We start from the raw sequence: 25,757 nt of genomic DNA, 5'->3' as shown, positions 1-25,757 counted from the left end.
GGCTCGATAGCAAAGGCAGGGGAGAGGGAGGGAATGATAGCGCCGAGTTCTCAGCGTTTGGTGAGCAGGAATCTTCCCAGGTACCACCAAGATCATTATCAGTGATCTTACATGATAGCAGCCATGTGGTGGGGGGGGAGGAGGGGAAAGAGGGGGTTTGGGTTTGCTGGTTCCTCTTAACAGGAACAAGGCATCATAGATCACTGTGTATATGAACGCTGGAGAAGTCAAACAGAAAGCCTTACCATGGCCGCCATGGAAGCGTTAATTTGGGACGCCTGGACCTGCGTCTGTGAGATCTGCAACACCCAGAGACACAGGCACTCAATATAAAACGATGCAAAATTGCGACCTTGTAGGAAATCACCATGTGCGATGTAAGGGTGATAGTGGTTATTCACTGTGACAGAGTACAAGCATTTGTTTCTGTAAATGTATCTTTTTCATACTTCTCTCCCTCTTTTCCTCCCCCATCCAGCTGCACAGTTGTCCGGCCTCCCTACGCCATCCCGAAGGCTAGCTCAGATAAGTCGGAGGAAGGATAAACACGAGAGAAATTGTCTCAGAAATCATGGAAGTAACACCATGACAGAGCTCATCAGAATGAGTTGGAAGCGATTTGTGGCAAATGTCAGGAAGGATGCCAGTGAACGCGGGATAGGAAGAGACGCTTCGAGAAATGAGAGGTGTTAGGCAGGAAGTCATCGGATGCTGGGTGTGTGTTTGGTGTTGGGCTACGCTGAGCTGCTGCGTGCCAACTGATATCCTCCACCATGGTGGATCTCAGGAAGAGCAGCGGGCTTACAGAGTGCCACTGCGCCCTGTTCAACACCCTCAAAGCTGCGCCACGCATTCCATTATCTCCCTCACCCAGACGTGTAAGACGCAGTGGGGGAAGGCTTTCTGTCACCCGTCACACTCCACCCCCCTGGACAGTCAAGCAAAAGGCTGTCATTACGTTGAATGAGCTTTAATGGCCTTCCTTCTCTTCCTACCCCTCCCAAAGCCACAGAGGCAGGATTACCTTGATAATTCTCTGCCTCTTTTAGTAATTACTTTAATAAAAGAATACATCCAAAGCGGGAGGGTGCGGTTGCTTAACAGGAGGAATGACTTTTAAGAAAGATACATGATTTTAAACTTATACTGACTTTATTTCCTTAGCAAGCTGAAGTAAAGGTGAAGGATCGGATTCTTACAGGGAATTGAGTCAATTCAGGGGGAGGGTCATCAAGGGGAAACAAAACAGCAGTCTACACCGTACCCCTGGCCGTTGCCGAAATCGGTTTTCAAGTGCTTCTTGATGATGCACCGCCTCCTGTGTGCTCTTCTAATTGCCCTGTGTCTCTGTCTGCTCATACTCAGCGGCCAGTGAATTTGCGTCAGCCTCCCCACCCCGCCCATAAAGTCGTCTCCCCCTTACTCTCACAGAGATTGTGGAGCACACAGCAAGCAGCATACAAATGGGACATTGGTTTGGCTGAGTCTGAGCGAGTAGTAAGTTCGCCAGCGCCATTTTAAATGGCCAAATCCACATTCTACCCCATACTGCACTTGCTCTGAGCCTGTAGCTTGAACAGCTCCTGACCAACCGTCCAGGTGCCTGTGTTATGGCATTCATGAGCCATGGCATCAAGGATAGCTGGGTCCCCCTCAGCCAGAGATAACGACAGGCATTTCAACAATCCCCAAACGGTAATTTTCTGGTCTGGGCAAGTAATACCTTGGCTGCAGCCGTTTAAACCAGAGTAGTGCTTCTTGAAGACGCGAGCGTCATGAACCTTTCCTGGCATCCCACGTGGATGTTGGTGAAACTCCCTTGTGATCCCCAGTGACTTGCAGCACCATGAAAGTACCCCTTGCGGTTTACGTACTGGGTTGCCCTGGCGCTCTTCTAGGGCCAAGTTAGGATATGGGTTCCATCTATGTGCCCCCCCAGTTAGGGAATCATTGCAGCAAAGCCATCCTTATCCCCTGCACGTTTCCAAGAGTCACAACCTTTCATAGCAGCAGCTTAACAATTGCTTTGGCTACTTGACTCACAGCCAACCCCCACAGTGAGATTTGCCACACTCCAAACTGATTCCCAACTACACGGTAGCTGTCTGGCGTTGCAAAGCTTCGAGGGCTATTGCCACTCGCTTCTCATTGTGAGGGCTGCTCTCATCTTAGTATTATGGCGTTTCAGGGCAGGGGAAGCATGTCACAAAGTTCAAAGAGCAAGTACTCTTACGCTGCGGAAAGTTTTGCAGCCACTGGGAATTGTCCCACACTGCGAAACTATGCAGTCCCACCAGTCTGGCTTGTTTCCCGCCGCCAAAATCGGCTCGTTTCAAATGGAAAGTTGGGAGGGAACCTGCCCCATATTCCAGCACGAGCTCCAAAACGCAGGGGCCCGGTTAGAGAGAGAATTCAGTGTCCATGTCTCATGCGCTTCGCCGCTGCGCTGCCGTAGCTGCCCGCCTGCCTCTCCTCCTGCCTTTGCAGTTCATGGTTCAGCATAGGCAGCCAGAGTGCCGAGGTGTTGACAACGATTCACGAAGCTGTTATGAATCTCAGCAGGGTCCCATGCTCTGTGCTATGGTGTTGTCAGTTCACCCAGGGAAAAAGCGCGAAATGGTTGTTGCTGCTTTCACAAAGGAGGGGAGGCTGTACCCAGACCACGCGACAATGACTTTCTGCCCCATCAGGCACTGGGCTCTCAACCCAGAATTCAAGGCGGGGGAGACTGAGGGAACTATGGATAGCTAACGGAACGGCTAACCCACAGTGCACCGACCTTCCAGAAATCGACGCTAGCTTGGACCATGGACGCACCCATCGTAATTAACGTGCCTACGTGTGGACAGCGCACGGAGTACAGAAATCGATTTAAAGAGCCCTTTATATTGATATAAAGGACGTTGTAGTGTGGACGGGTACAGCGTTAAATCGATTTAACACTCTTTAAATCGATTTAAACACATAGTGTAGACCAGGCCTGAGTCTGTATGTGAGATGTCAGAAATATTTTAACACCTCCTTCCTTACCGCCTGTAGCTTTGTTTGTGTGTTGTGCTAGATTGTGCAAAAAAGCAATGATGCATTTTTGCTGACTTGTTAGTTCAAAGCAACAATAATTTCCTCCAGCAGTAGTAAATATAAACTGTCCCTAATTTTACAATTCCTAGAATCAGATTTTCCCCCTTCTCTTCCTGCTTCTTTTAGTGGGCAGTTTGCTGTAGTGAAAAAATGTCGTGAGAAGAGCACTGGTCTACAGTATGCTGCGAAATTCATCAAGAAACGGAGAACAAAATCCAGCCGACGGGGAGTGAGTAGAGAAGACATTGAGCGAGAAGTTAACATCCTGAAAGAGATTCAGCACCCCAATGTGATCACACTGCATGATGTTTATGAGAACAAAACAGATGTTATTCTTATTCTGGAACTGTAAGTAGCTCTTATGGGGCTTGGGGTATGGTGGAGATTGTCTTTATATTTGGGAAGTAGGGGCTTTCTGTGAGAGTGGTAATGACTTAATGAACTTCCTGTATAAATGCGGGTGAGTCTTGGTGTTTTGAGAGCTCTTTATTCCAGGTTAGACTTGCAACTCATAGTAGTTCATTCCTGGTGAAATAGATTGCCCAGAATCCAGAGGTGGAGTCATAGTTCAATAGATCCAGTGTAGGTCTTTCCACTTTCTAGTTTAGTCACTATGATTATAGTAGCAGAGAATCCTGTGACACCTTATAGACTAACACGTTTTGGAGCATGAGCTTTCTTGGGTAAATACCCACTACGGCTGTCCTACATACGATTGTTTACCATGCCTCTACTTATCTGTCTGGTATTTATCATCTTAGCTGATTTAATCTGTGCTGCCTGTCTACGCTGCATTGATAATTAAGGAAGAGAAGAATGAAAAAATTTAGATCTTCGTTTCTACAAATATTTTGCATGATAAAACTTCTTGAAGATCTTCCAATGCTAATAGTAAATCTACCAATCCGTCCCTTATTCCAGAACCCCTTAAATGCTGCATCAGTGCAGAGTGAATGTACTATGACTTATTTTTTCTGACTTGTTATTTCCAACGATGTCACTTATCACATCCTCTAACTATTTTAACACCTGGGTTGTGACACAAAATTCAATCCCAAGGATGTTTCAAAGGGTGGCTCCTGCAGCTCTGGTCCCATGGGGTTGGCTGGGCTTGGCTCCCTGCTGTGGGTATTGTGACCTGTCTGGTGCATTGGGTCACAGCACTGCTCAGATTTGGCCCAGCCACCCATACATGATAGTGGGGAGCCAGCCAGGCCAAATTGGAATGAGTGATGCAGCAACCCCATGCATCAGGGTGCAACACTGTTCTCACAAATTTGGCCCCCAACCCCCCATCAGAGGGCCAAGGCCAAAACTGAGCAGCACTGCAATCCCATACACCATGTTGCAACGTCCGAGCCAAGTCAGCCTCATGGAACAGGAGCCACCACTACAGGTAAGTGTGGGGTGGACTGCGTTATCTCCCCTCCAGGGTCTTCCCCTCTCTGGGGGCTCTCAACCCCCTCCATAGCCTATTTCTTGGGCCATAACAGGCCACCAATATGTACAAAAGGTTGGGAACTAGTGGTTTGTGCAGTTTAATAGTGTTACGTGGGGCCAAGGATGAAACACCTGCTGGAGTATAAATGTGTCCAGTATTCCTTTGAGCGGTGTTAATTGATGCTAAAGTCCTCTTCTCACATGTCTGAGCAACATGTTGAACAAAAGGACTTTAGCATTAACTAAGGCCACTCACTTCCATATCATTATACTTTATACCCTTTGGAATTTATGACAACTTTGATTCCTCTCCCTAGTTATTGTTAAGCTCTACTCAATATAAATAGTTCTACAGATTCATTTGTTAACACTTGGAGTTTAAATGTCCAATCTGCTAGTGCAAGACATAAGACTCCCAAGTGTGTATGCAAAATCTAGTTGGTTTTACTTCTCCCAGTTCCTAAGATATTTTCAATGTGAAGTCATTTGGTTTTTATATATAGTATCTAACCATTACAAATCCTTCTTTTACTAATAGGATTATAACAGACCATATAAGGCTCAAAATACAGTATTGCTTTTGTTTATAGTTTCTTAAATTTTTATATTAATACACTTAAGTAATGTTTCAGAAAACTCGTGTAATTACATAAAAAGTTAACATTAGATCCAGAAAGATAATTTTTCTACCGATACAATATATATGTAATATAACCTTAATTATCCTTAAAATTACCTTCTTCCATATTTTGATCTCATTCAGTCTTGTAGTCTAAGCAGGGTGAGGTCAGATCAGTACTTGGATTGCAGGCTTCTGAGTAAAACCTGGGTGATGGAGGAGATAATGGGGGTGGTGAGCTTGCAGGAAGCACACTTTCTTCTTAGTCAGGAAAAAAAACTATAATGCTGTCCTTGGGAGCCAAAAAATCTTACTACGTTATAGGTGAAACTGTGTTATATTGAACTTGCTTTGATCCACCACAGCACGCAGCCCTGCCTCCCCGGAGCACTGTTTTACCGCGTTATATCTGAATTCGTGTTATATCGGGTTGCGTTATATTGGGGTAGAGGTGTACTGACCTCTCAGAAGAATATGTCATAACATTGATAGTGTTGAACACAGGGAACTAGCCAGCCCTCAACTAAGTTACCAGTAGTTAATTAATATTTTGCTTACCTAGAAAACCCCTTATTGTTTCATTCAGGGATGCTTTTTCACTTCCCTCGTTAGAAATTACTATTTGGCCTTGATGGTTCAGAAAGCTGTCTGACATTGAATTCATTGTGATATCACAAAGTTCATATAATTATTTAATTACAGGAATAAAATTGAGAAGATGAAATGATAGCAATCCCTTTAATAATTGAATAGAGTAATTGCTGTGAGAGCAAGAGGTAGTAATTAGCCATATCACTACAATATTATGAAAAGCAATTGATAGTGTAAATAGATGGAAGTTTTTAATGTCATGATGGGAAGACTTTTAAATACTGCATAATTCCAGTTAGTCAAAAATCCTAGTTATCCAAATCCATATTGTTTACCTGTGATGGGATGAACCTCCATCACCTGCAGAAGAAGCGGGGGAAAAACCCAATTAGAGAGATGCTCTACCTGTGGGGTGATTGACTGATTCCTTTCTAGACAGAAGGGGTGGAGGTAAATGAGGAGCCATTAGATACCCTGGGTTTGTAAATCTCCTGAGGGAACTCCATTGTGGGGAGAGACTGCAGAGAAGGCAGGATTCTCCTGCAAAGAGAAAAATCACAGGGAGCAAGACAGCCTTTTGTGAGGGACCTGGAGAAGGAGATAAGCTCTTGTGGGAGAAGTCCTACGGGAGAACTGAGGGCAAAGTTGGTGATTTCTTTGGATACTTGGTATCCTGGAAAGGGACAAGACGGGACAAGTGTCTTGACCAGAGGACTAAGTCACAGAACACAAAGACAAAGGATAAGTCAGTACAGCATAATGGAAGCAGCAAAAGGGAGCACTGGAGGTGCAGATCAGTGCAGTGTCAACTCTAAAAGCAGGATGCGCTCTGACTGTGAGTAAAGGCACTTGTAGTCCCACATGTAGCCCTATATTAATAGCTCGTCTGTTTTATCTGAACACCCAGTAGTCTGAAAGATTTGGATAAATGGAAGTATACTCATATGTAAATACATCTTTAATGTTGTGATATTCCTATTCTTAGGGATAGACTCCTTTAACATTGTTTATGCTTAAACAACTAGTCCAGTAACAAAACTGAAACGGCTGTTATCAAAGAACTTGCCTTCTGTCCTGTCTCTATCCACCCTAAGGTAATTTTTACCCGTTAATCGGCAGTTTGACTGTGTTTTCTCTCTGCATCTAATCCACCTTCCAGAAACTATCCTTTTCCTTTTACACAGATCTTCAGCTATTGCTGTGGGATGAGCCAGAATACTGTATATCTGGTGTAATCTCACAAAAACTATTTAATGTCTGCATTGACACGGTAAAGTTACATTTGTTGCCAACATTTTTAAAGTGATCTTCTGTTTTTACTTTTAACTCAAATTATTCCTTAATCAAAAAAGAAGCCACAAAACACTGCCCATATCTTCTGCAGAATTTTTTTGTTTAGTTGTGATCTCTTAATAGCTGGAACACTAATTCAAATTAGTAAGCAAATATTGTCTCATCACTGCACTTCAACAAATCAGTATTTCTGATTTGTATTCTTTATGTAACTTGGGTATACACTGGAGGCATGTCAGTACAGACATCTTTTTAGTTGCTGTCAATAACTGTTAACATGCATTCTCAAGGAGGCCTTTCTGATGCCTATTAACTTTGATTTTCACCTCTTGGTTCAGCTAATGGATTGCAATATTGCATATAAGCTCCTTTATAAATAAGATGTACCCTTTTAAAATAATTCTTGTGCACTGTACATCAGCTATTTCTTTAACACAGGCAATAGACTGTAGAGGGGCTAATTCCAGCATTCCGTCCCCTCAGTTCAGTTGTATGTCAGCAAAAGATTAAATAAAATACTTATGCTTATGCTAGTGCTGTATTTTCTAGAGAGAAATTTATGGGCATTGTCCTCTCAAAACATTGTTTTGAACATACATTTCTGTCAGCCTTGAGTAGACTGTTCTTGATTTTCATATAATGAAGCTGACCTGGATTAAAATTCCAAGATAGTATTGCAGAAACCTTTTTTAAAGCAAATGTTTTTCAGTACAAGATTCAGTTCTTATTCACTGACAGGGTTGCTGGAACAATTTGTATAGTGGGGGTGCTGAGAGCCATTGAACCAAACTGTAAATCCTAGATGTAATGGAAACCACTTCAAGCCTGGGGGTGCTGCAGCACTCCCCGCACTCCTAGTTGCAGCACCTATGTTCACCACCATCAGAAATCTGTTTGAGGATCTTCCAATCTGCAATGTTTCGTTTCATTCTGTCATCCTGTTTAATTTTTTAAAACTTTTGGATCAATTTTTTCATGATTGACTGCAAACATTTTCTCAAGTGGGAACACTACTAAAATTTCTGGCCTCTAGCCCCCATCATCCGTTAATCTTACAAGAAATACCTGTGTTTGATGCACGAACTGAAACTGTCCTCCTGCTCCTCCTCCTCTAATCTAATGTTAACTGCCTGCTCTTCTTTCCCTGTCACTCAGGTAGCTAAGCCAGTTTCTGCTCAGAGTTTTGTGTCCAGTTCTCTTCCTCCCCAGCTGCTGCACCTCAGTTGCCAGGACACTGGATACCTGGACACCTCTCCACTGACCTTGGATGCATCACTTTGTTTCTCGGTGCCTCTGTTTTCCTTCCCACGCTCTATCTGATTTCTCTATTTAGATTGGAAGCTCTTTGGGGGCAAGGACTCTTTCACTGCAAAGTTAGTGATAAAATAATGCATTCCTTCCTCTTTTCCTGCAGAAATGTTTTGCCCTCTGATGATGGGGAGAACATATCTTAGATGGTTTCCAAGTTAAAAATATTAAATTAGCTCCTAGATGTTTTTATAGCAAATTTCAAACTTGAATAGGATGAAATGAAAAATCTGAAGTATGAACATTTATTTTAAAGATGAGAGAAATAATTTCTTATGCTGGTCTTCTGTGGGACATCTGAATTTGGATAACTGAAATTTGAAAAGTTGGGGAATCAGGTGACTTTAGTGACGTAGCTACTTTTTTCATATACATGAACTTCTGATTTCATATAAAACTCTCCCCCTTGAACTGAGAGAAAGTTGTCACCTCCTTAGCATTATTTCGGTTACTTATCCTAAAAAGTGCAGAATCAAAAATGCAATGTTCAGGATTGCTGATGATTTCACTAACTGCTTACTTGAGGAGTTAGCAGTCTCAACTAGTAGTGGACCCATTATATTTCCTGTTTCACTAATCATGAGAGGTAAGGAATTAACTTACAGCCAGCATCCTGAAGTTCACCTAGCTCATCTAGTTCATCAGAAAGACAACCTCATGGTACTAGTCTTGTCTCGGCCTTAGATGAAGCTTTAAAAAAAAGTCATGAGGTTTTTATTAAGCCAGAGTGCACTTTTGAGTGGCTTTGTATCTAACTTTGAAAGAATTAAAACGGTAGAACTCTTGCATCCCTATTGTGAGTTAATGTTTGCAGGTTGTGGGAAGCATCTGGAATTGCTGACCTGCATTGTATGTTAATACACCTGATCTGAGGGAGTGTGACAACTGTGATTGATAACACAGGTGTACAGTTCAGGTGTGTTTTTTGGACCTTGGCTGTTTGGTTGTGTATGTAGTTGCTGTTAAGTGGCAACTTTATTAGCTGGAGTATGTGTGTGTGTTAAGTAAATATCTGTAGGACACAACTAGTCGAGCGCACTTAATCGCTGTTGTGAGCTAAACACAAGAACAACAGGGACCAATGCTACTTTATAATGGAATTGCTGCGTTACTTAACAAAAACAATGAATTCCTATTTTTTCTTCAAAATGCTGTTTAAACTGTAACCTTTTTACTTTCTGGTACATCATTAATCTTTCTGTCTCATCAAAGGAAGGGGCTTTTTATCTTGACAGCAGCACAACACAAGAAAGGTGCTCTGAAATAGTCAATGTAGGAATCTAGAAGGTACAATAAAGCAGAGGTAGAGATATTTTGTCATAGTGTTGGGATGAAGATTTCCATTCTAAAATGAAGCAAGGAGTTACCTGAGACTTCTCCAACTATAGACAGCATAGAGGAAACATTCATGCCATCAGACAGGCTGACGGAACAAACTAAAGGAAATCTGTTGGGTCAGAACTCCTTTTCTAACACTGACGTATCTCTAGATTAACACGATTCCAGAAAAATTGTCAAATTGAGTCTCCTGAACAAATGCCCCAGCCAACTTAAGAATTTTTTCTAACTTTCCTGATTCACTCCCCATTTCCAATTCAAGCAGCTTTGATTGTTTTTTAAAGCTCTAGGCTTAAAATTAAAGTTTCTTCAAATATATTTATTTTTCATCATACCAAAAATCCTCAGATGATCCTTTTAATTATGTAATTCATTTTTGAGTATGAGCAGCATGGCACATGGCTTAGACATTAGGAGTTGATACCACTAGTTTTGAAGTTAATTGGTTCTAAGCTCCATGTTTAGGATCCATAATGATATCCTGTGAGAGCTGGTGATTAGTCCCATGTCATAGTTAAGGAGGCCTGATAACGTGTAAAAACATTTTCCATTGTAATTGGTTCTCCAGTGATGTAATACAGTTCCTTTCCCACAGGGAGCCTCATGTAAACACTTCTATACAGTTCACTTTTAATATTCTGTTGGAAGGTCAGGTTGTGCTTGCACTAAGAAATGTTTATAGAAATATCTCTTATAATAGCCCAGTTACTGTTAACTAATTTTATTCACACAAATCATGGGAAAACACAAAGTAAGAAGCAGATATTGACTTTGCTATGAACATGTGAAAATGGTTGCACAAAACATTCTAGAATGCAGGGTTAATATAAAAATGATATGGTGCTTGGATATAATATGATACCAAACCATGAAACACTGCATTACAGGAATGCATAGAAATACATAACTGCAGCTAGTGTGTTCTGCTTTCATAATATGCTCTGCGTATTCTTGTATTATGTGTAAACTGAAAGGTTTTACGGAGGAATGAGGAAAGATATAGTCCTTCAAGGAAAGTCATTGTGTTAGAGCAACTGTAAAGGTGAAGATTTTGTAGTCTATTTTAACAGTTATGTAATTTAGATGTGACTTGAATTTAGTTTAGTTACTCTGTTAATCTGAATGGTCATTTTGTAGAGTCTGCTGGATAGTGGTCACTCTCTCATTCTGCTAATCAGAGTTGTTAGCTCACAGATGATCAACACTGAATTTATCCAGTAACTTCAATCAGCAGCTAGAAAAAAAGAGAAAATGAGCAGAGAATATATTTAGGCATGTGTAAATACCATGTACAGAAGCTCTGAGAGTCTGTATAAAAAAGACAGAATACAGTGCCTGATAAACAGATTATCTGTACTACCTTCAGGCAGCATTTTTTATCCAGTCATTGGTTATTGTCATGCTGTTGAGCTCTAGTTTCATGAACTCCTGTGCATTCTTACAGCAATTCTTCTTACTTAAAGGTGAACTAAAAATAAAATCTCAAATTTCCATCTGCTTGAGCAAAATGTGCTAAATGGTCCAGTTTAGTGAGCTAATAGGGACATTAATCATATGGCAACTTCAAAGCAAACCTTTTTTCTTTACCTTTCAGTTCTTCTAAATCATGTCAACTGGCTTCAGCTCAACATGGTGCATGCTAAGGCATTGTAATGAAGCTAAAACCAACCAGCTTGATTTGTAAGGAATCTGGAAGAGGAAGTGGGGAGGTCAGTTTTAGATGATGGTGTGCTATGTTGCCCTCCACCTCCTGACTTCATTGTGACTACTCACATGCTTGAAGTTAAGCACGTACTTAAGTGCTTTAGTGGGCTGGGTCATGTGCTGAAGAATTGCAATGGGACTTTTGACACTGTTTAGTTTCACCTTTAAAGTTGAGCATAGGCTAGAATGTGCTTGATTTATTTAGCATACCACTACAGTTCCTACACATATATACCTGATGAGCTATTATTGTGTGGCTCAAGCACAGTACTAGCAGTCAGAATTTTACTAATAGGATGAATGAGACACAGATTCTGACTAATGCAGGGGACATTGTGGTCTAGTGCAGTAGTGCCCAGCCTTATTACACAGGAGGGCCACATAAACCTAAGCACAACCTCATGTGGACCAAACAGATTCTGCATATTTTCATAAGATTTAAAGTCACCTATATTGATTTGTGTTATAAGTTCAGTTTGTTTCATATGTATTTAGATAGGTTGTCTCTATTTACAGTGTAGTCTGTTTACACACTTGTATAAACCAAAATGAGGTAAACATGATGACAATACACTAATGAAATGGCCATTTGTATATTGTGTTGAAGCAGGCTGCAGGCCTTATGAAATACTCTGGTGGGCTGTGTATGGTAGGTTGGGCACCCCAGTCTAGTGAATTAGGTATGGAACTGGGAGTGGAGCTGTGAAGGAGGTGGGGTTGATTTGTAATTTGAATATGTGTGAGACCTGGTTGGGAATAGTTACTGTATAGCTATATTGGGTTATTGGCATGCACTCTAGGCTTTTCTGTGCTTTAGTATAATAATAAGGCTGTTAGGAAGCTAGCAGAAAGGCAACACAGTGACCCTAAATGAGTACGTTCCTGGTAAACATTTCAAGGGGGCTAAGAACCAGTGCTGAGCTAGTCAGCTGTGAAATGCTACTCTCCAGCTAGAGTCAAAATTACACAGCTGTTTTGCAAAGGTTGAGTGTCTAAAAGATCAGAAAGATGTTAACAGTTTAAAAAGTCACTCTTAAGAGGACCAGGCTGACCGAGGTCCTGCAGAAGGGGGTATGAAGCAGTTGGGCCTTACTAAGCTTTCGTGGAGAGGTCTTAAGTTAGGTAGATGAGCATATAGATGCTTTTGTTTTACTGTATTAACTGCTAGGTGCAGCTCCTGTTGGGAAGTCTGGCAGGTGCCAAGTCCAGTTGGATCTGCTGAGAAATCATGGTTGATACCTAGGGGTCTGGAGACCAAGAATAAGTCTAGGAGAGGGAGAATTGAAGGTTTCCACTCCAGGACAGATATAGGCAAAAGGTCTAATAACTGAGAGTGCACTCAGAGAGACCAGAAGGGGGTCAAAGGTATAGCTAGCCCTGTTATCGTGATTCAGGCAGCCTGAGATTTAATCCTCGTTCTGACACCGCCTTGTAGTGGGGCTGGCTAAATCATTTAGGGCCAGTTTTGCAAAGGTGATTAGGCACATAGAGATGCAGGTAGGCACCTAGTGGGATTTTTGAAAGCACTTAGGTGCCTGGCTCACCTGTTTCAGTGTCGGTCAGGAACCTAGGCAATTTAGGAATTCTCATTAGGCACCTATCTGCATCTCTAGACACCTAAATACCTTTAAAAATCTGGCCTTTAACCTCTGTAGACCTCAATTTCCAGATTGGTATAAAAATAGGGGAAAATTTTATTTAACTCAAGTTAGTGTTGAGAGATTTACTGAAATAATTAATTATATCAAAAATATTGCTGAAGCTAGTCATTGTCAGATAGGTAAGACTAGCACTCAGCAGTTCCTGGTTTCCAGTCCTCTTCTCAATCAACTAAACCATGCTACCTTTCCAGGATAGGCCCACGACCATGTGGCTACCTCCTGCAATTAACAATTCGCAATAATATTTCTAGTAAGTATGGCTTTTTTCACATGCTGCAGTCCCCTAAAGACAGCCCAGTCTCCTGAAATTTCAGAGTCTAAATTTTGAGGGTGTGAAATTGCACAATGGCGAACCATTTTGCCATGAAATTTTGTAGTTTTTTCAGTTTCACTCAGCTCTAGTTATAAAGCCCATACATACGTGGAGTCTTGAACAGAAGTACACTTTCGGATGGCATCTTATGTTACCCCAAATGAAACTGTGCAATTGATCAGTTTCACAGCCATCTGTAGGAATAACGGTAAGTTATGCAGCTATAGGTATCATTAAAATACCAGTAGAAATAAGTTGGAAGTATGTGATTGCAAAGGAGGTTTGTTTTCCTTGTGTTGTCAGTGGGAGTAAGATGAGACTGTTGAGTAGACCAAGTGGTACTCCAATGCAAGCAAACATTGTTAGTGTGTTCCTGAATATTTCCCTCATATTTATGACAGAAGATTATGGGTACATTTCCACTACAGCTGGGAAGGCACTTCTTAGCGTGAGTAGGCAGACATATACTAGCTGTGCTTAAGCTAGCAAGCTAAAAATAGCAGTATGGCTGCAGCACCACACGCAGTGGATCAGGCTAGCCTCCTGACTATACCCAGGGGGTTGGAGTAGGATTGTACTCAGGTGGCTAGTGAGCCATGTTTAATTTGTAGGTATTTCATTTTTATACTGCTGTACTAACAAGGAGTTAAACCTTTCCCTCATAGTCTCTAATTTTTGTATTTAATTATTATAGTTACCGTTATTCTTTATTATAATTGTTATTAGGAAGAAAATATCACTTAAAAAATGTTTTTTCCACCCATCTTTATGTAAGCAGTAAGAATATATTAAAATATACTTTATATGAAATTTACATTACAATGCTGAAAGTTGTCTCATAAAAACAGACCTAACAGAACAAGTCAAATGTATTTTCAAAGACTTACGCTGATTACAAAGCTGCTGTTGTATATTAATCCTATTTTTAATTATCAAAACTTCAAATCATGATCAAATTTTAAGATAGCGCTAGTGGACAGAATTAATAGCTGTAATTCTGAATTTCAGACTGTTGAAAATCACTGTGTGAAGGAGTGAAAAATAAAGGAACTTTTGATGGTTCCAGTATACTTCTAGTTAACAACTTGATTTTTAAGATTCAGGAGGTGACCAAATAAACCAATGTTCTCAGTTTTAATCCAAAGTGAGAAAAATTTGGAAACTTTTAAAATAGTGTTCAGATACCTTAGTAAGTAAACAGAATTCAAGTCCGTATCTTGCCTCTCCCTTCTCAGTCACTGAGCACATCACCATTGATCCATGTTGATCAGGCTCCTACCTCAAATGACAAAGGGATTATCTTCAATTCCTTACTTTCCCTCTTCCCTCAGGCCAGGTCTACACGACGCGCGAAAATCGATTTTAGATACGCAATTTCAGCTACGAGAATAGTGTAGCTGAAATCGATTATCTAAAATTGATCTACTCACCCGTCTTCACTGCGCGGGATCGATGTGTGCGGCTCGCCATGTCGATTCCGGAACTCCGTTGGTTTTGGTGGAGTTCCGGAATCGATGTAAGCGTGCTCAGGGATCGATATATCGCGTCTAGATGAGACGCGATATATCGATCCCCGAGCAATCGATTGTAACGCGCCGATACGGCGCGTCGTATAGACATGGCCTCAGTTTCAAGCGGTGTCCAGATCTTGCTGCTGTTTCCTATACATCCTTTCTGACCTTTGTCTTCGTTCTGCCCACATACCTAAACACTCACTTCAGATGGTATGCCCTTGAGGACAGGAACTGTCTCTTCCTCTGTAGAAAGTACTTGGCATGTTTTGAGTGCAGTTTTAATATGAATGATTAAGGCACTAGATTAAATCAAGGATTGGAATGTGTTTTGAAATGCTCTGAGCACAAATAAAGCATGCTGGGGCTGCTGCTAACTGCAGATTGAATAAACCCTGATCTTGAACTAATCCTAAAAATCATCTCTTATTCTACCTAGCATTTTGCTGCTAGTGTATTCTAAAACATACTTTAGTTTTCTATCTATTCCAGCTGTTATCTGTGTTCAAGTACACCTCTACCCCGATATAATGCTGTCCTCGGGAGCCAAAAAATCTTACTGCGTTATATCGAACTTGCTTTGATCCGCTGGCGTGCATAGCCCAGCCCCCCTAGAGCACTGCTTTACTGCTTTGTATCCGAATTTGTGTTATATTGGATTGCGTTGTATGGGGTAGAGGAGTATATTTTCTTCACTTAACACTGAATTTTAACTTCTATGAAGATGTGTACACATGTATGGGGTATTTTAATTTAAGCTATATAAACCAGCACAGTTCATGTTAAAATCTATCCACTGTATTCTCAGGAGAAGGGAAAAAAGTCTTACTGATTTTATAGGTATAAAATCATACAAATTGTCATGTTCTATTTTGATATGAATGTCATTAAGAGCTGTCGGATGCTTTATAAGATGGCTGTGAGAACAGTTAAGCTACAAAAATCAATAAGTTAAAATGTTCTTGCCAATAACCCCCTCACCTCTTCTCTCAGTGTTGCAGGTGGGGAGCTCTTTGATTTTTTAGCTGAAAAGGAATCTCTGACTGAGGAGGAGGCCACAGAATTTCTCAAACAAATCCTTAATGGTGTTTACTATCTTCACACTCTGCAAATTGCCCATTTTGATCTCAAGGTATGTTGGACAGATAAAAATTTGGGGTACTGTAAGCAACCCCCTTAAAGTCCCGATTACGCTAGTAAAAAAAAAAATTTCCATTTGTAACACAGATCACATCCTGAAAATGTGATTGCCAGCCTATATAGATAAGGGAGAACACAGCTCAAAAGTAATTGTTTTCAGTAGTCTTTTATTTAAAAAGCAAAAAATGCTTTCCCCCCGTTTACACAGACTGGCAGTTACCAACAAAACTATGGTCCTGGAAACAGTTTTCAAGAATGATCTTGAAACCTATGTCAGGTTAGGAATTGTATGTAGTGTGGATGTGGCATTGATTAGCGCTGTGCAAATAATCAATTTTTCAGTTCCCTGGCAATTCTGAAAAATCAGAACAACAAATCATTTGAGGTGGAAGAAAACATCTCATTTAAATTTCAAGCAATTTTTTATTATTTTAAAATAAAATGTAAGGAAATTTCAAAATAAAAGGTCATTTCAAATTAAAAAAAAAAGTTGACACAAAATGTTTTGACTTTTTTTCCCCAAAAATGTTTTTTTTTCTACATGAACAATTGGGCAAAACTGACACCCATTTGCAAAACATTTTTATGTCAAATTTGCATTTTTGCTAATTAAAAAAAAGTTTCCAACAAATTTTTCCGTACTCTAATTTTGATGCAACATTCTGAGCTGAAAATTCTTCTGGCTGTGTTTCCATTCCATGCATCTAATACTTTCACTCAAAAGATCTGCATTTCTTTAAACTGAAACAAGACAACAAAATTGTTTACTGTCAAGGATGATTGTGAAGCAGGTAGCAATTTCCAAAAAGTGAAAAGGCAGTTTCAGATCAATCTGTCAGTGAGAAGAGAAATGTATATGTATTTTTGCATATATGAACTCCATTAATATTTTGAATTCTTTTTAATATCATTTTACTAGTTTTCTCTTTTCATAGCCATCAGTGTTTTCATGTGTTGAGCATTTTGATATTTCTTCTTGATTGGGCGTTGTGGAGGTATATAGGCCCCAAATCAGGAAGGCATCTCAATTCAAGGAAGGTATTTAAAGAGGTGCTGAAGTCCTCCTGAAGATAATGGCCATGTCTACACTATGGAAACAAAGATGAATTTTTAACATGTGCTAGCTAACACATGTTAAAATCCTAATATATCAAAGGAAGTTGTAGTTTTAACATGTTAGCCGTCCCAGGTAGAGGAGCGCCTAGGGTTTACCTCAACTAGCTAACACTTGTTGAACCTACAACTGCAGTGTCTGCACTAAAGGTAAAATCCTATCACCACTGAAATCAATGAGCATTGTGCCATTGACTTCAATGGAGCCAGGATTTCACTTCAGAATTTTAACATGGATTAGCATGTTTTAGTTAATGTGGCTTCTGTAGGGAACATGTGTAGTTTTAAGACAAGGCCAAGAGACTAAAACACATACTTAAGTGCCTTTTCCTTGTAGCCTGTGCAAATTATGAAATCTTTTTTGTTGTTTTTTGTTTTGAAAGCCTGAAAACATAATGCTGCTGGATAGAAATGTACCAAAGCCCCGCATTAAGATTATTGACTTTGGCTTAGCACACAAAATTGACTTTGGAAATGAGTTTAAAAATATCTTTGGAACACCAGAGTTTGTTGGTGAGTACAGGTTATGCCTTATATATCGTTTTCTTTTCCTTAACCCTATGAAACTGTGCATATGGCATGTCTCAACTTAGCTATGATTTACAGAATTTGTATGCAGTAAATGAAATTTTTGAGATTTTGTAAAGTACACCATATTCCTCTTCAGTAACTTGGTTGTATCATTGTAAAAGATTTTCTGTTATAATGATATTGCAGGTTATAAATCAGTGTTTTTAAGGTGTCAGAATTAAATAAAACTGCTCTTTGCTTCTTTGTTATGCTTATATACTTCACATACTATTCATTCTCTCTTAGCTCCTGAAATAGTAAACTATGAACCCCTTGGTCTTGAGGCAGATATGTGGTAAGTTAATGAACCATTCTGAGGTGGTAGCTGTCATTATTATCTATTATATTACTGTTCTGAATCTTTCCCTCTCTCTTTCTCTCCAGGAGCATCGGAGTAATAACTTACATTCTGTAAGTATCAAAATCCATAAATCATTCTTTGGGAACATTTTTTTTCTAACATTATATTCTGATTCTGTCCTTTTGGCTTTCAGTTATGTGGTGTATTTTTGATGTCAATAAGACATATGCATAGCATATGGCCACTTAACTAAACTGCATTGATTATACATGATTTTCACCTAATTGAAGTTGAATCATCAAAGAAGCTATAGCATAATTGTTAAAATAATAGCTAAGAGTCAGTGCTGAGATAGTGGAATGGAAGCCTTGTTTGGATGATTAGGCAGTGTTCCAAAGTGACGTTAATCTTAATTCTCTGAAGTTAAATCACAGCTTTCATCTTTGTAAGACCAGGTCATCTTTAAGATATGTCTGAACACTAAAAGCAGAAAGCCACTCTTTTTTGCACTTCCTTGTCAGATCTTGCAGGGATGAAATGGCATGTAGCATATAATATGTACTGTGTCCAATCTTACTTTTAACAGCCTAAGTGGTGCATCACCATTTCTTGGAGAAACAAAACAAGAAACATTAGCAAATGTATCTGCTGTGAATTATGACTTTGAGGAGGAATTCTTCAGTAATACCAGTGCCCTAGCTAAAGATTTTATAAGAAGACTTCTAGTTAAGGATCCAAAGTGAGTTACTTCTCTTCCTATATTTGTGCTGTGGCATCCTGAATTACATATCATGGTTTAATTTGTATTCTGTGTTTGTGCTCGTTAATTAAATATGTTCTGCTAGAGTCAACAAAGTAAAAGGAGTATTTTTTTCTCCCATTTAAAGGAAGAGAATGACAATTCTAGATAGCTTGCAGCATCCCTGGATCAAGGTTAGTGTATAAGGAATTCACTTTATATTCACTTTTGTTTATCAATCTGTGGTATGTATACTTGTGCTTATTCAACTACTTCATGAAAACTAGAAAGCATAAAGTGGTGTTCTCACTTAATAAATATTTCTGTTTGCAAAGCTAATTTGAAGGCTGCTGCATATTGGCTATAGACTTAATTAAGTTACGTTCTGTACACGGTAGTGATGAGCAAGTACTGTAGCACATTATTCAGATGACACTTATGCTTGGTCAGGGAGAGACAAATGCTCAGGAAAGAGTGTACCAACAAAGATACATTTTCTGAATCAAATCCAGTTTCCCCATCTTCCTAACCTTCTTTTCAAATCTCTATTTAAGTGTGGCTAAATGATGACTGAGTTAAGGAGGGCCATGTCTCTTCCTTGCCCCCTAATTGGGCTGAGAAGGGAACTGCTGGGACTGATCCACTTCTTTCCCAATTAATATTTGGCTTGAGTAGGGTTTTCTAGGATATGGTATCATCTTTTCCACAGGGGAGAGGGATAGCTAGGTCACAAGTGGGAGAATAGGGCCTCTGGCCTTTTTTGATAATACAGGTCACTTGGTGCAATATGGCCCATTTCTAAGAGTGTGATTTTGAAAAATTTAAAATAAAATTGTTCCTTTCTTGTCATCTCTGGAAGACTTGATTTAGCAGTATCCAGAGAGGACCTAACTGCATCAATCATCCCCCAACATTCACTTCCATTTAATGGTACCATAATTACAACAAGGAGCTCTTGGGAGCCTCATCCAGCACACTGCTGTATAATAATCTGTTAGGTATTAGTAAAATGCAGTTGTGCTCTGAAGGATGAGTAAAAATTGCACTTTGTTCACTAGATCTGTTCCCTGCATAAGCAGACAGGACGGAACTTCCTTTTGTGAACTAAATAAAGAGGGACAAAATAAGTGCATACTACTCTAAGCCCTGCAGAGCCAGCACTCCTAACTGGAAGTGAGCTGAATTCTGTTCCTCCTTATGCACAATCAATAGAATAATGCTTAAGTTCCAGTCAGTTTATATCTATGCAAAGTCAGTAAAAGCAGTGGAATGATGGAAATGTCACTAAGAACTTATTCTGGCTTGCAGAACTTTTATTATGGGTCATGATGATGTACAAGAGGCAGCTTGGCTCTCAAGTTACTTGGTTTAGTTTGCAAGGCTGGTAGTTAGGGGAGGGGGAAAAATCTCTTCTTGTTCACTATATGCATTTCATCTGGAAATCATTGAACCAGAATTATGGAACCTCTCTGAGATGTTCTTACAAAGTCTCTTCAGAGTATAACTACACATCAACTGTTGGTTTAGTACCGATTTTTTTCACTAGAGTTAGAGCTGTGCAAATAACCATTTTTTTCAAGTCCCTGGCAGTTTCAAAACAAAATAGTTTGGGATTGAACAAAACTTTTTGTTCAACCTGAAACTAAACATTTTGTTTCCATTTTGGGCATTTGACCCTTTTAATTTAATAAAGAAAAGGAATTTTGGCAATAAAGGGCTAGATTCACAAAGAGTTGTTCACAAACACAAGGTAGTGGTGTTGCCTCCTTTATACCTAGGATGTGGAAGATGCAGGTTTGAATCCCCATTCTGGTGTAGGGACTTGAATTCAGGTCTCACCCATCCCAGGTGAGTGCCCTAATCACTAAAGTATTAACTGTTGTGGGGAAGGGTGTTTCTCAGTGTCTCCTATTAAGATATTCTACTTTGTATAAATTAAGTATTCATTGGAGCAGGGACTGGAATGTGGGTGTCTCCCAGCCGAGTGTCCTAACTACCAGACTGAGTCATTCTCGCCTCACGTCCCAAAGAAATATTTAATTTAATGTGAAACAGCTTCAGCAGGAGAGATTGTGAGACAGACACCTCAGAATACTGTATAGTTCAGGGAGTCCTGGGTTCAAATCCCTGCTTCAGAGTAGGGATTGAAACCTGAGTCTCCCAAAAAGCCGGAGAGTGCTCCAACCACTGGGATATTGGGTATAATACCACCACAGTTCTGCGAGTTGCAATTAAGTCTCTTTGTGACTATAATCCAAAAACCGAAAACATTTTCGTTTTGAGATTTCTGAAAAAGTTTTGATCAAAACAGCCAAAATCAATATGAATTTGCAAAATGCCCTTGTCAACCCAAATCTGAATTTTTTTGGTGAAAAACTGCTGAAAATGTTCACCCTATTTTAGGTAGAGTAACTAAATCAGTTTAGTTACACTAGTATGAACTCTAAAAATACCCACACTTACACTGGTTTAAACTGTACTTAAGCAGTTTTATATTAATGTAGTTACTCTGGTTCCAGTTTTCCAGCTTCGGACACAAGAGAAGAAGTTAGTCTGATGGCCTGAACACCCTGATTTTCTAGATATCTCATTTTTCTGCCACCATTTGCCCCCTGTTTTAAAAAATAACAATCTAGCACCCCAGTTCCATATGTTAATCTAGATCGTACACTGGCATTTGGGGCCTTCCTAATCACAGAGCATGCCAGGTCACTTTACACAAGCATGTACTCATCTGAGGGTTGGTGCTTAGTGTTAGTTCTCAGAGCTTATCTATGTGGAGTGCATAACTCAAGTGTAAATCTGGCCAGTGGACCCTGCTGCCACACACTAAAAGTTCTATAGTACAGGTTTACCTAAAGCACACTCTGAAACTTCAAGTTCATTGCAGCAGGGTCTACACTGCCACTTCATGCGCTGCCAGCAAGAAGGCTGTAGATTCACACACCAGCTTGCCGCTCATTAAATCATCATACAGGTAAGTCCTGAGAAGTGGCATGCAGCACTGGAGCCCATCACAGTTGTAGCTGGGACTTGATTTGTAAACTAGTGAAATGACATGGGAGATGTTGGATACCAAACTGATTATACTGAAAGCAGAACAAAACCTGGGCTGCAGTTATAATCAACCAGGAAATCCTTACAGAAAACAGGTCTTTGCTGGTACACCGGGATGCAGGACGGGTCTCTGCCTGACAGAGAGAAGTCCTAGGTTAAGGATTTAAAACCAAAAAAAAAAAATCAAAAGGTTTACAAAACATTTAACTTTCTTTTGAAACTTGGTACCTTATTACTCTGGAAATATCTTTCAAATTAATAGAGCGGTCAACTACTCTGACTAAGCTCATTAGCTGGATGTTTCTGCTAAGGCAGTCAGCAGCAAAATAGTTAACTATACTGATACTTGTAATTAATATTTAGAGGTGACAATTTAATGCCTCTCTGATATGAATAAGGTGGTACAATTGTCTATGCCTCTAGTCAGCACTGTATTCATAAACTGTCTTTAGGACACAATGAGATGGAACTTAGGGTTTGGGGTTTTGTTTTTTTAAACTACAACTTAAGGAAAAAAGAGGGATGATATATGTGCATAGAGACCCTAAGTCTTTGGAACATGTGACATTTCTACAGGTGTGGCTTCCTGGAGTGCCTGCTGCTTTCTTCAAAGATAGTGACTGCACGCTCTGCTAGGTCTTGCATATTAGAATGATGCCTTTTTGTATGCTTTACTGCAATGCTGTGGACTTCACTGTCTTTGCAACCACAGATCACTGTTTAGTAGGAGTTAAGATTGTACAGCAGGAAAATGATTTTGTGAAAGCAGTGGCATAATTGGGGGATATTTAAAAATATCCTTTTGTGCCTCTTTTCCTCATAGCCTAAGGATACCCAACAAGCACTTAGCAGAAAAGCATCTGCAGTAAATATGGAGAAATTCAAAAAGTTTGCAGCACGAAGAAAATGGAAAGTAAGTTATTTAGCAAGTCTTCATAAGACTGGTGATGAATGTAATGGCATTCTCTTCTCAGGGTAAATACAAGTGAAATATTGTTAATTTTTTTGCTTTTTTGTTCAAATGAATCTTACTATCTGAAGCGTCATTAAAAGAGAAAATACATTTTAGTACCAAATCAAAGTCTTTTCAGTGTGGGGGAAGAGGAAAGAGAAACCTCTTCCTGTGTTGACTTGGAGTACATTTGTAGGTGCTCAGATACTGTGGTTGTGGGGATGTAACGTAAAAAACTAAAGAGAAATTCTATTCATTACTGAACTGAGTATGAATACATAAATTATTGTTGGGCACTGAGCTGTATTCAATTTATAAAAACTGTTTTTATATAGTATCAAGACAGTCAAAGAACAAGAGTGCATATTTACAATTTGAAAAGCATTTATATTTTATTATATTTTTTTTGCATCTAATATCATGTCAAATGTTATAGATGTTCATGACAGTGTAAATATGCAAGGAGGCTAGTCTAAAAACAGTGAAAAGGAAACAACTGGAGTTGGTCAAAAGTGGGGAGGGGGCAAAAATTTGGTTCTTGCCCCACAGAGATTACAGTCTACGGCTCTGCGCCTTGAAAGACTCAGAAGCTAGGCTCACGTAAACTGAAACTGGGCATGGAATTGGCAGAGTATAGGTAGGTGTAAGGAATAGAATCAGCAAAGGAGAGAACTTCACTTCTTCACCACACATACTGCGAGACCTGCACTGAAGCAAGGGAAGGAAGGGATGTAGATTTCATATGCTACGTGCAATGATACCAGAGTTAAGCAAGAGCCAGCAGTGGGATGCATAAAATTATAAAAGAGAAGTTCCTTCTTTGGAATAGAGGTAAAGAAATAGGATTTTTCTCTCTGGCTTAAGCAGTAGAAAAAAAATTACTAAATGTCTACCCTCAGAAATCTGTTTGCCAAGATTCAGTGTCTGGTTTAGGTGGGATCAACTGTGCTTGTAAAGCTTAAGTTGCATGAGAAATGTCAGTCTTCTCTGGTGTCCAAGAAGAAGCAGTGGGTAAACATCTTCATCCTTTTGTATAATGTAACATTTAAAGGAACACTATCAGATAATTTAGGTCCAAATTAAACTGTGTATGTGAGCACATTTTAAAATGAGATACCCCGTTCATAGAAGTATTTTCATGAAATATATGGCCTGAGCAAGGGGAATTTAGCACAAGTACTTTTTTTTGTTTGCACAGAAAAATGTTTAAATCCAATGCTTGCTACCCATTGTTGTTCTACTGAAACAGACAAGTCTGTTTTTATTACCAGTACAGATGAAACCCAATGAGTAAACAGCATAAACAGTGAAAAACCTGATTTATCAAAAATTCTTTCCACTTAAATGTGTTTAAAACTACAAATTTCCTTTTCTGTGGTAATGAAGTTTGTTTTAAAAGAAGTCTCTTCTTATCACAAATGTTGTATTTGGTATTTTAAGTAAAAATATCTTTTCTTCTCTTATTTTTAAAAAGCAATCAGTACGCTTAATTTCATTGTGCCAAAGATTATCAAGATCCTTCTTATCCAGAAGTAACATGAGTGTTGCTAGGAGCGATGATACTCTGGTAAGCGTATGTTTTTATTGGTTTAATGCTTTAAATACTTTCTGACATATAACAACACGAATACTGAAATATTTTAAAATGGATATTATTTCCAGTGTGGCAAGAATAGATTCAGGAAGTTTTAGGCCAGAAGGGTTAATTATGATCATTTATTCTGACCTCCTGCATAACAGACTATAGAATTATATTCACTAACTTCTTCATTGAGTCCAATAACTTGTGGTTCAAATTTATTTATCATGTTAGTGTATTTTGATTCATGGGAAACTTTCACACCATAGTAATGATGAAATAACCTGCAAATGCTCAATATATTCAGTTGCTCAGGGTACTGTATGATATAAACCATTATTTTTTAGCAAAAAAGCTTAGAATATTTTAAATGAATAAAAATGTAGGTGCTGCTACAATGTAAATGTTTCAGGAAAACATGTGAGGGAAAGGAAATAATTATGAGCAAGCAGTAGCCAAATTTGAATAAGTAAAGCAGTCAGATGTAAAAGTGGGGGCAAGCTGACTTGAGATGGGTGTTAAGGAGTCGCGCACCCGAGGGCTCACCACAGTAAAGGCACAATTGCTTAGCATGCCTTAGATTTAGGAGATCTGTATGTCTCAGCCTGGAAACCATAGAAGTCTGTAGGGTTCCTTAGTTTTCAAGGTGTAAGAAGGAATTATCCCTTGTACTAACACAGTTATGGAATGCCCTTTGTGTTATGGCAGATAGAATGGAAAAATGTATGACACACACATTCTAGAGCAGGGTTGGGCAAACTTTTTGGCCTGAGGGCCCCATCTGGATATGGAAATTGTATGGCGGGCCATGAATGCTCATGAAATTGGGATTGGGATGCAGGAGGGGGTGAGGGCTCTAGCTGGAGGTGTGGGCTCTGGAGTGGGACCAAGGAGTTCAGAGGGCAGGAGGGGGATCAGGGCAGGGGTTTGGGGCATGGAATGGGGGTGAGGGCTCAAGGTGGAGGTGCAGGCTCTGGGATGGGGCAAGAAATGAGGAGTTCAGGGTGCAGGAGGGGGCTCCAGGCTGGGGCAGAGGGTTAGGGTTTGGGGGTGGGAGGGCGAGGGCTCTGGCTGGTGATGCAGGCTCAGGGGTGGGGCTGGGGACGAGGGTTGGGGATGCAGGAGGGTGATCTGGGATGGGATGGGGAGGGGCAGGAGGGGGTTCCAGGCTGGGGCAAGGGATTGGAGCATAGGAGGGGCTCAGGGGTATAGGATCCGGGTGGCACTTACCTCAAGCAGCTCCTGGAAGCAGCCGCATGTCCCCCTTCTGGCTCCTATGTGGAGGCGTGGCCAGGTGGCTCTGCACGTTGCCCCGTCTGCAGGCGCCGCCCCTGGAGCTCCCATTGGCTGCAGTTCCCAGCCAATGGGAGCTGCAGGGGCAGTGCGCGGACTTCTCCTGACTGCCCCTAAACAGAGCACGGAGCGGCCCCCAACCCCACTCCCGGCT

The 25,757-nt window shown here is 40.1% G+C and overlaps 1 protein-coding gene across 3 annotated transcripts in view; it reads left to right on the top strand.

The window, feature by feature from the left end:
- The window catches only part of DAPK1 (death associated protein kinase 1), a 145,667-nt gene that overhangs the window by 71,418 nt on the left and 48,492 nt on the right, over nucleotides 1–25,757 (top strand). For all 3 annotated transcript variants that reach the window (XM_032802867.2, XM_075067235.1, XM_075067236.1), the window contains 9 exons: nucleotides 3,208–3,429; nucleotides 15,853–15,991; nucleotides 17,496–17,625; nucleotides 17,929–17,977; nucleotides 18,067–18,093; nucleotides 18,570–18,722; nucleotides 18,871–18,916; nucleotides 22,603–22,692; nucleotides 24,206–24,298. In XM_032802867.2, the coding sequence (XP_032658758.1) occupies nucleotides 3,208–3,429; nucleotides 15,853–15,991; nucleotides 17,496–17,625; nucleotides 17,929–17,977; nucleotides 18,067–18,093; nucleotides 18,570–18,722; nucleotides 18,871–18,916; nucleotides 22,603–22,692; nucleotides 24,206–24,298 (949 nt within the window). The remainder of the gene's footprint in view (nucleotides 1–3,207; nucleotides 3,430–15,852; nucleotides 15,992–17,495; nucleotides 17,626–17,928; nucleotides 17,978–18,066; nucleotides 18,094–18,569; nucleotides 18,723–18,870; nucleotides 18,917–22,602; nucleotides 22,693–24,205; nucleotides 24,299–25,757) is intronic.

The sequence above is a fragment of the Chelonoidis abingdonii genome, chromosome 6, assembly GCF_003597395.2.
Source record: "Chelonoidis abingdonii isolate Lonesome George chromosome 6, CheloAbing_2.0, whole genome shotgun sequence".
NCBI classification, from domain to species: domain Eukaryota; kingdom Metazoa; phylum Chordata; order Testudines; family Testudinidae; genus Chelonoidis; species Chelonoidis abingdonii.
This window is presented reverse-complemented; position numbering and strand designations above follow the sequence as displayed.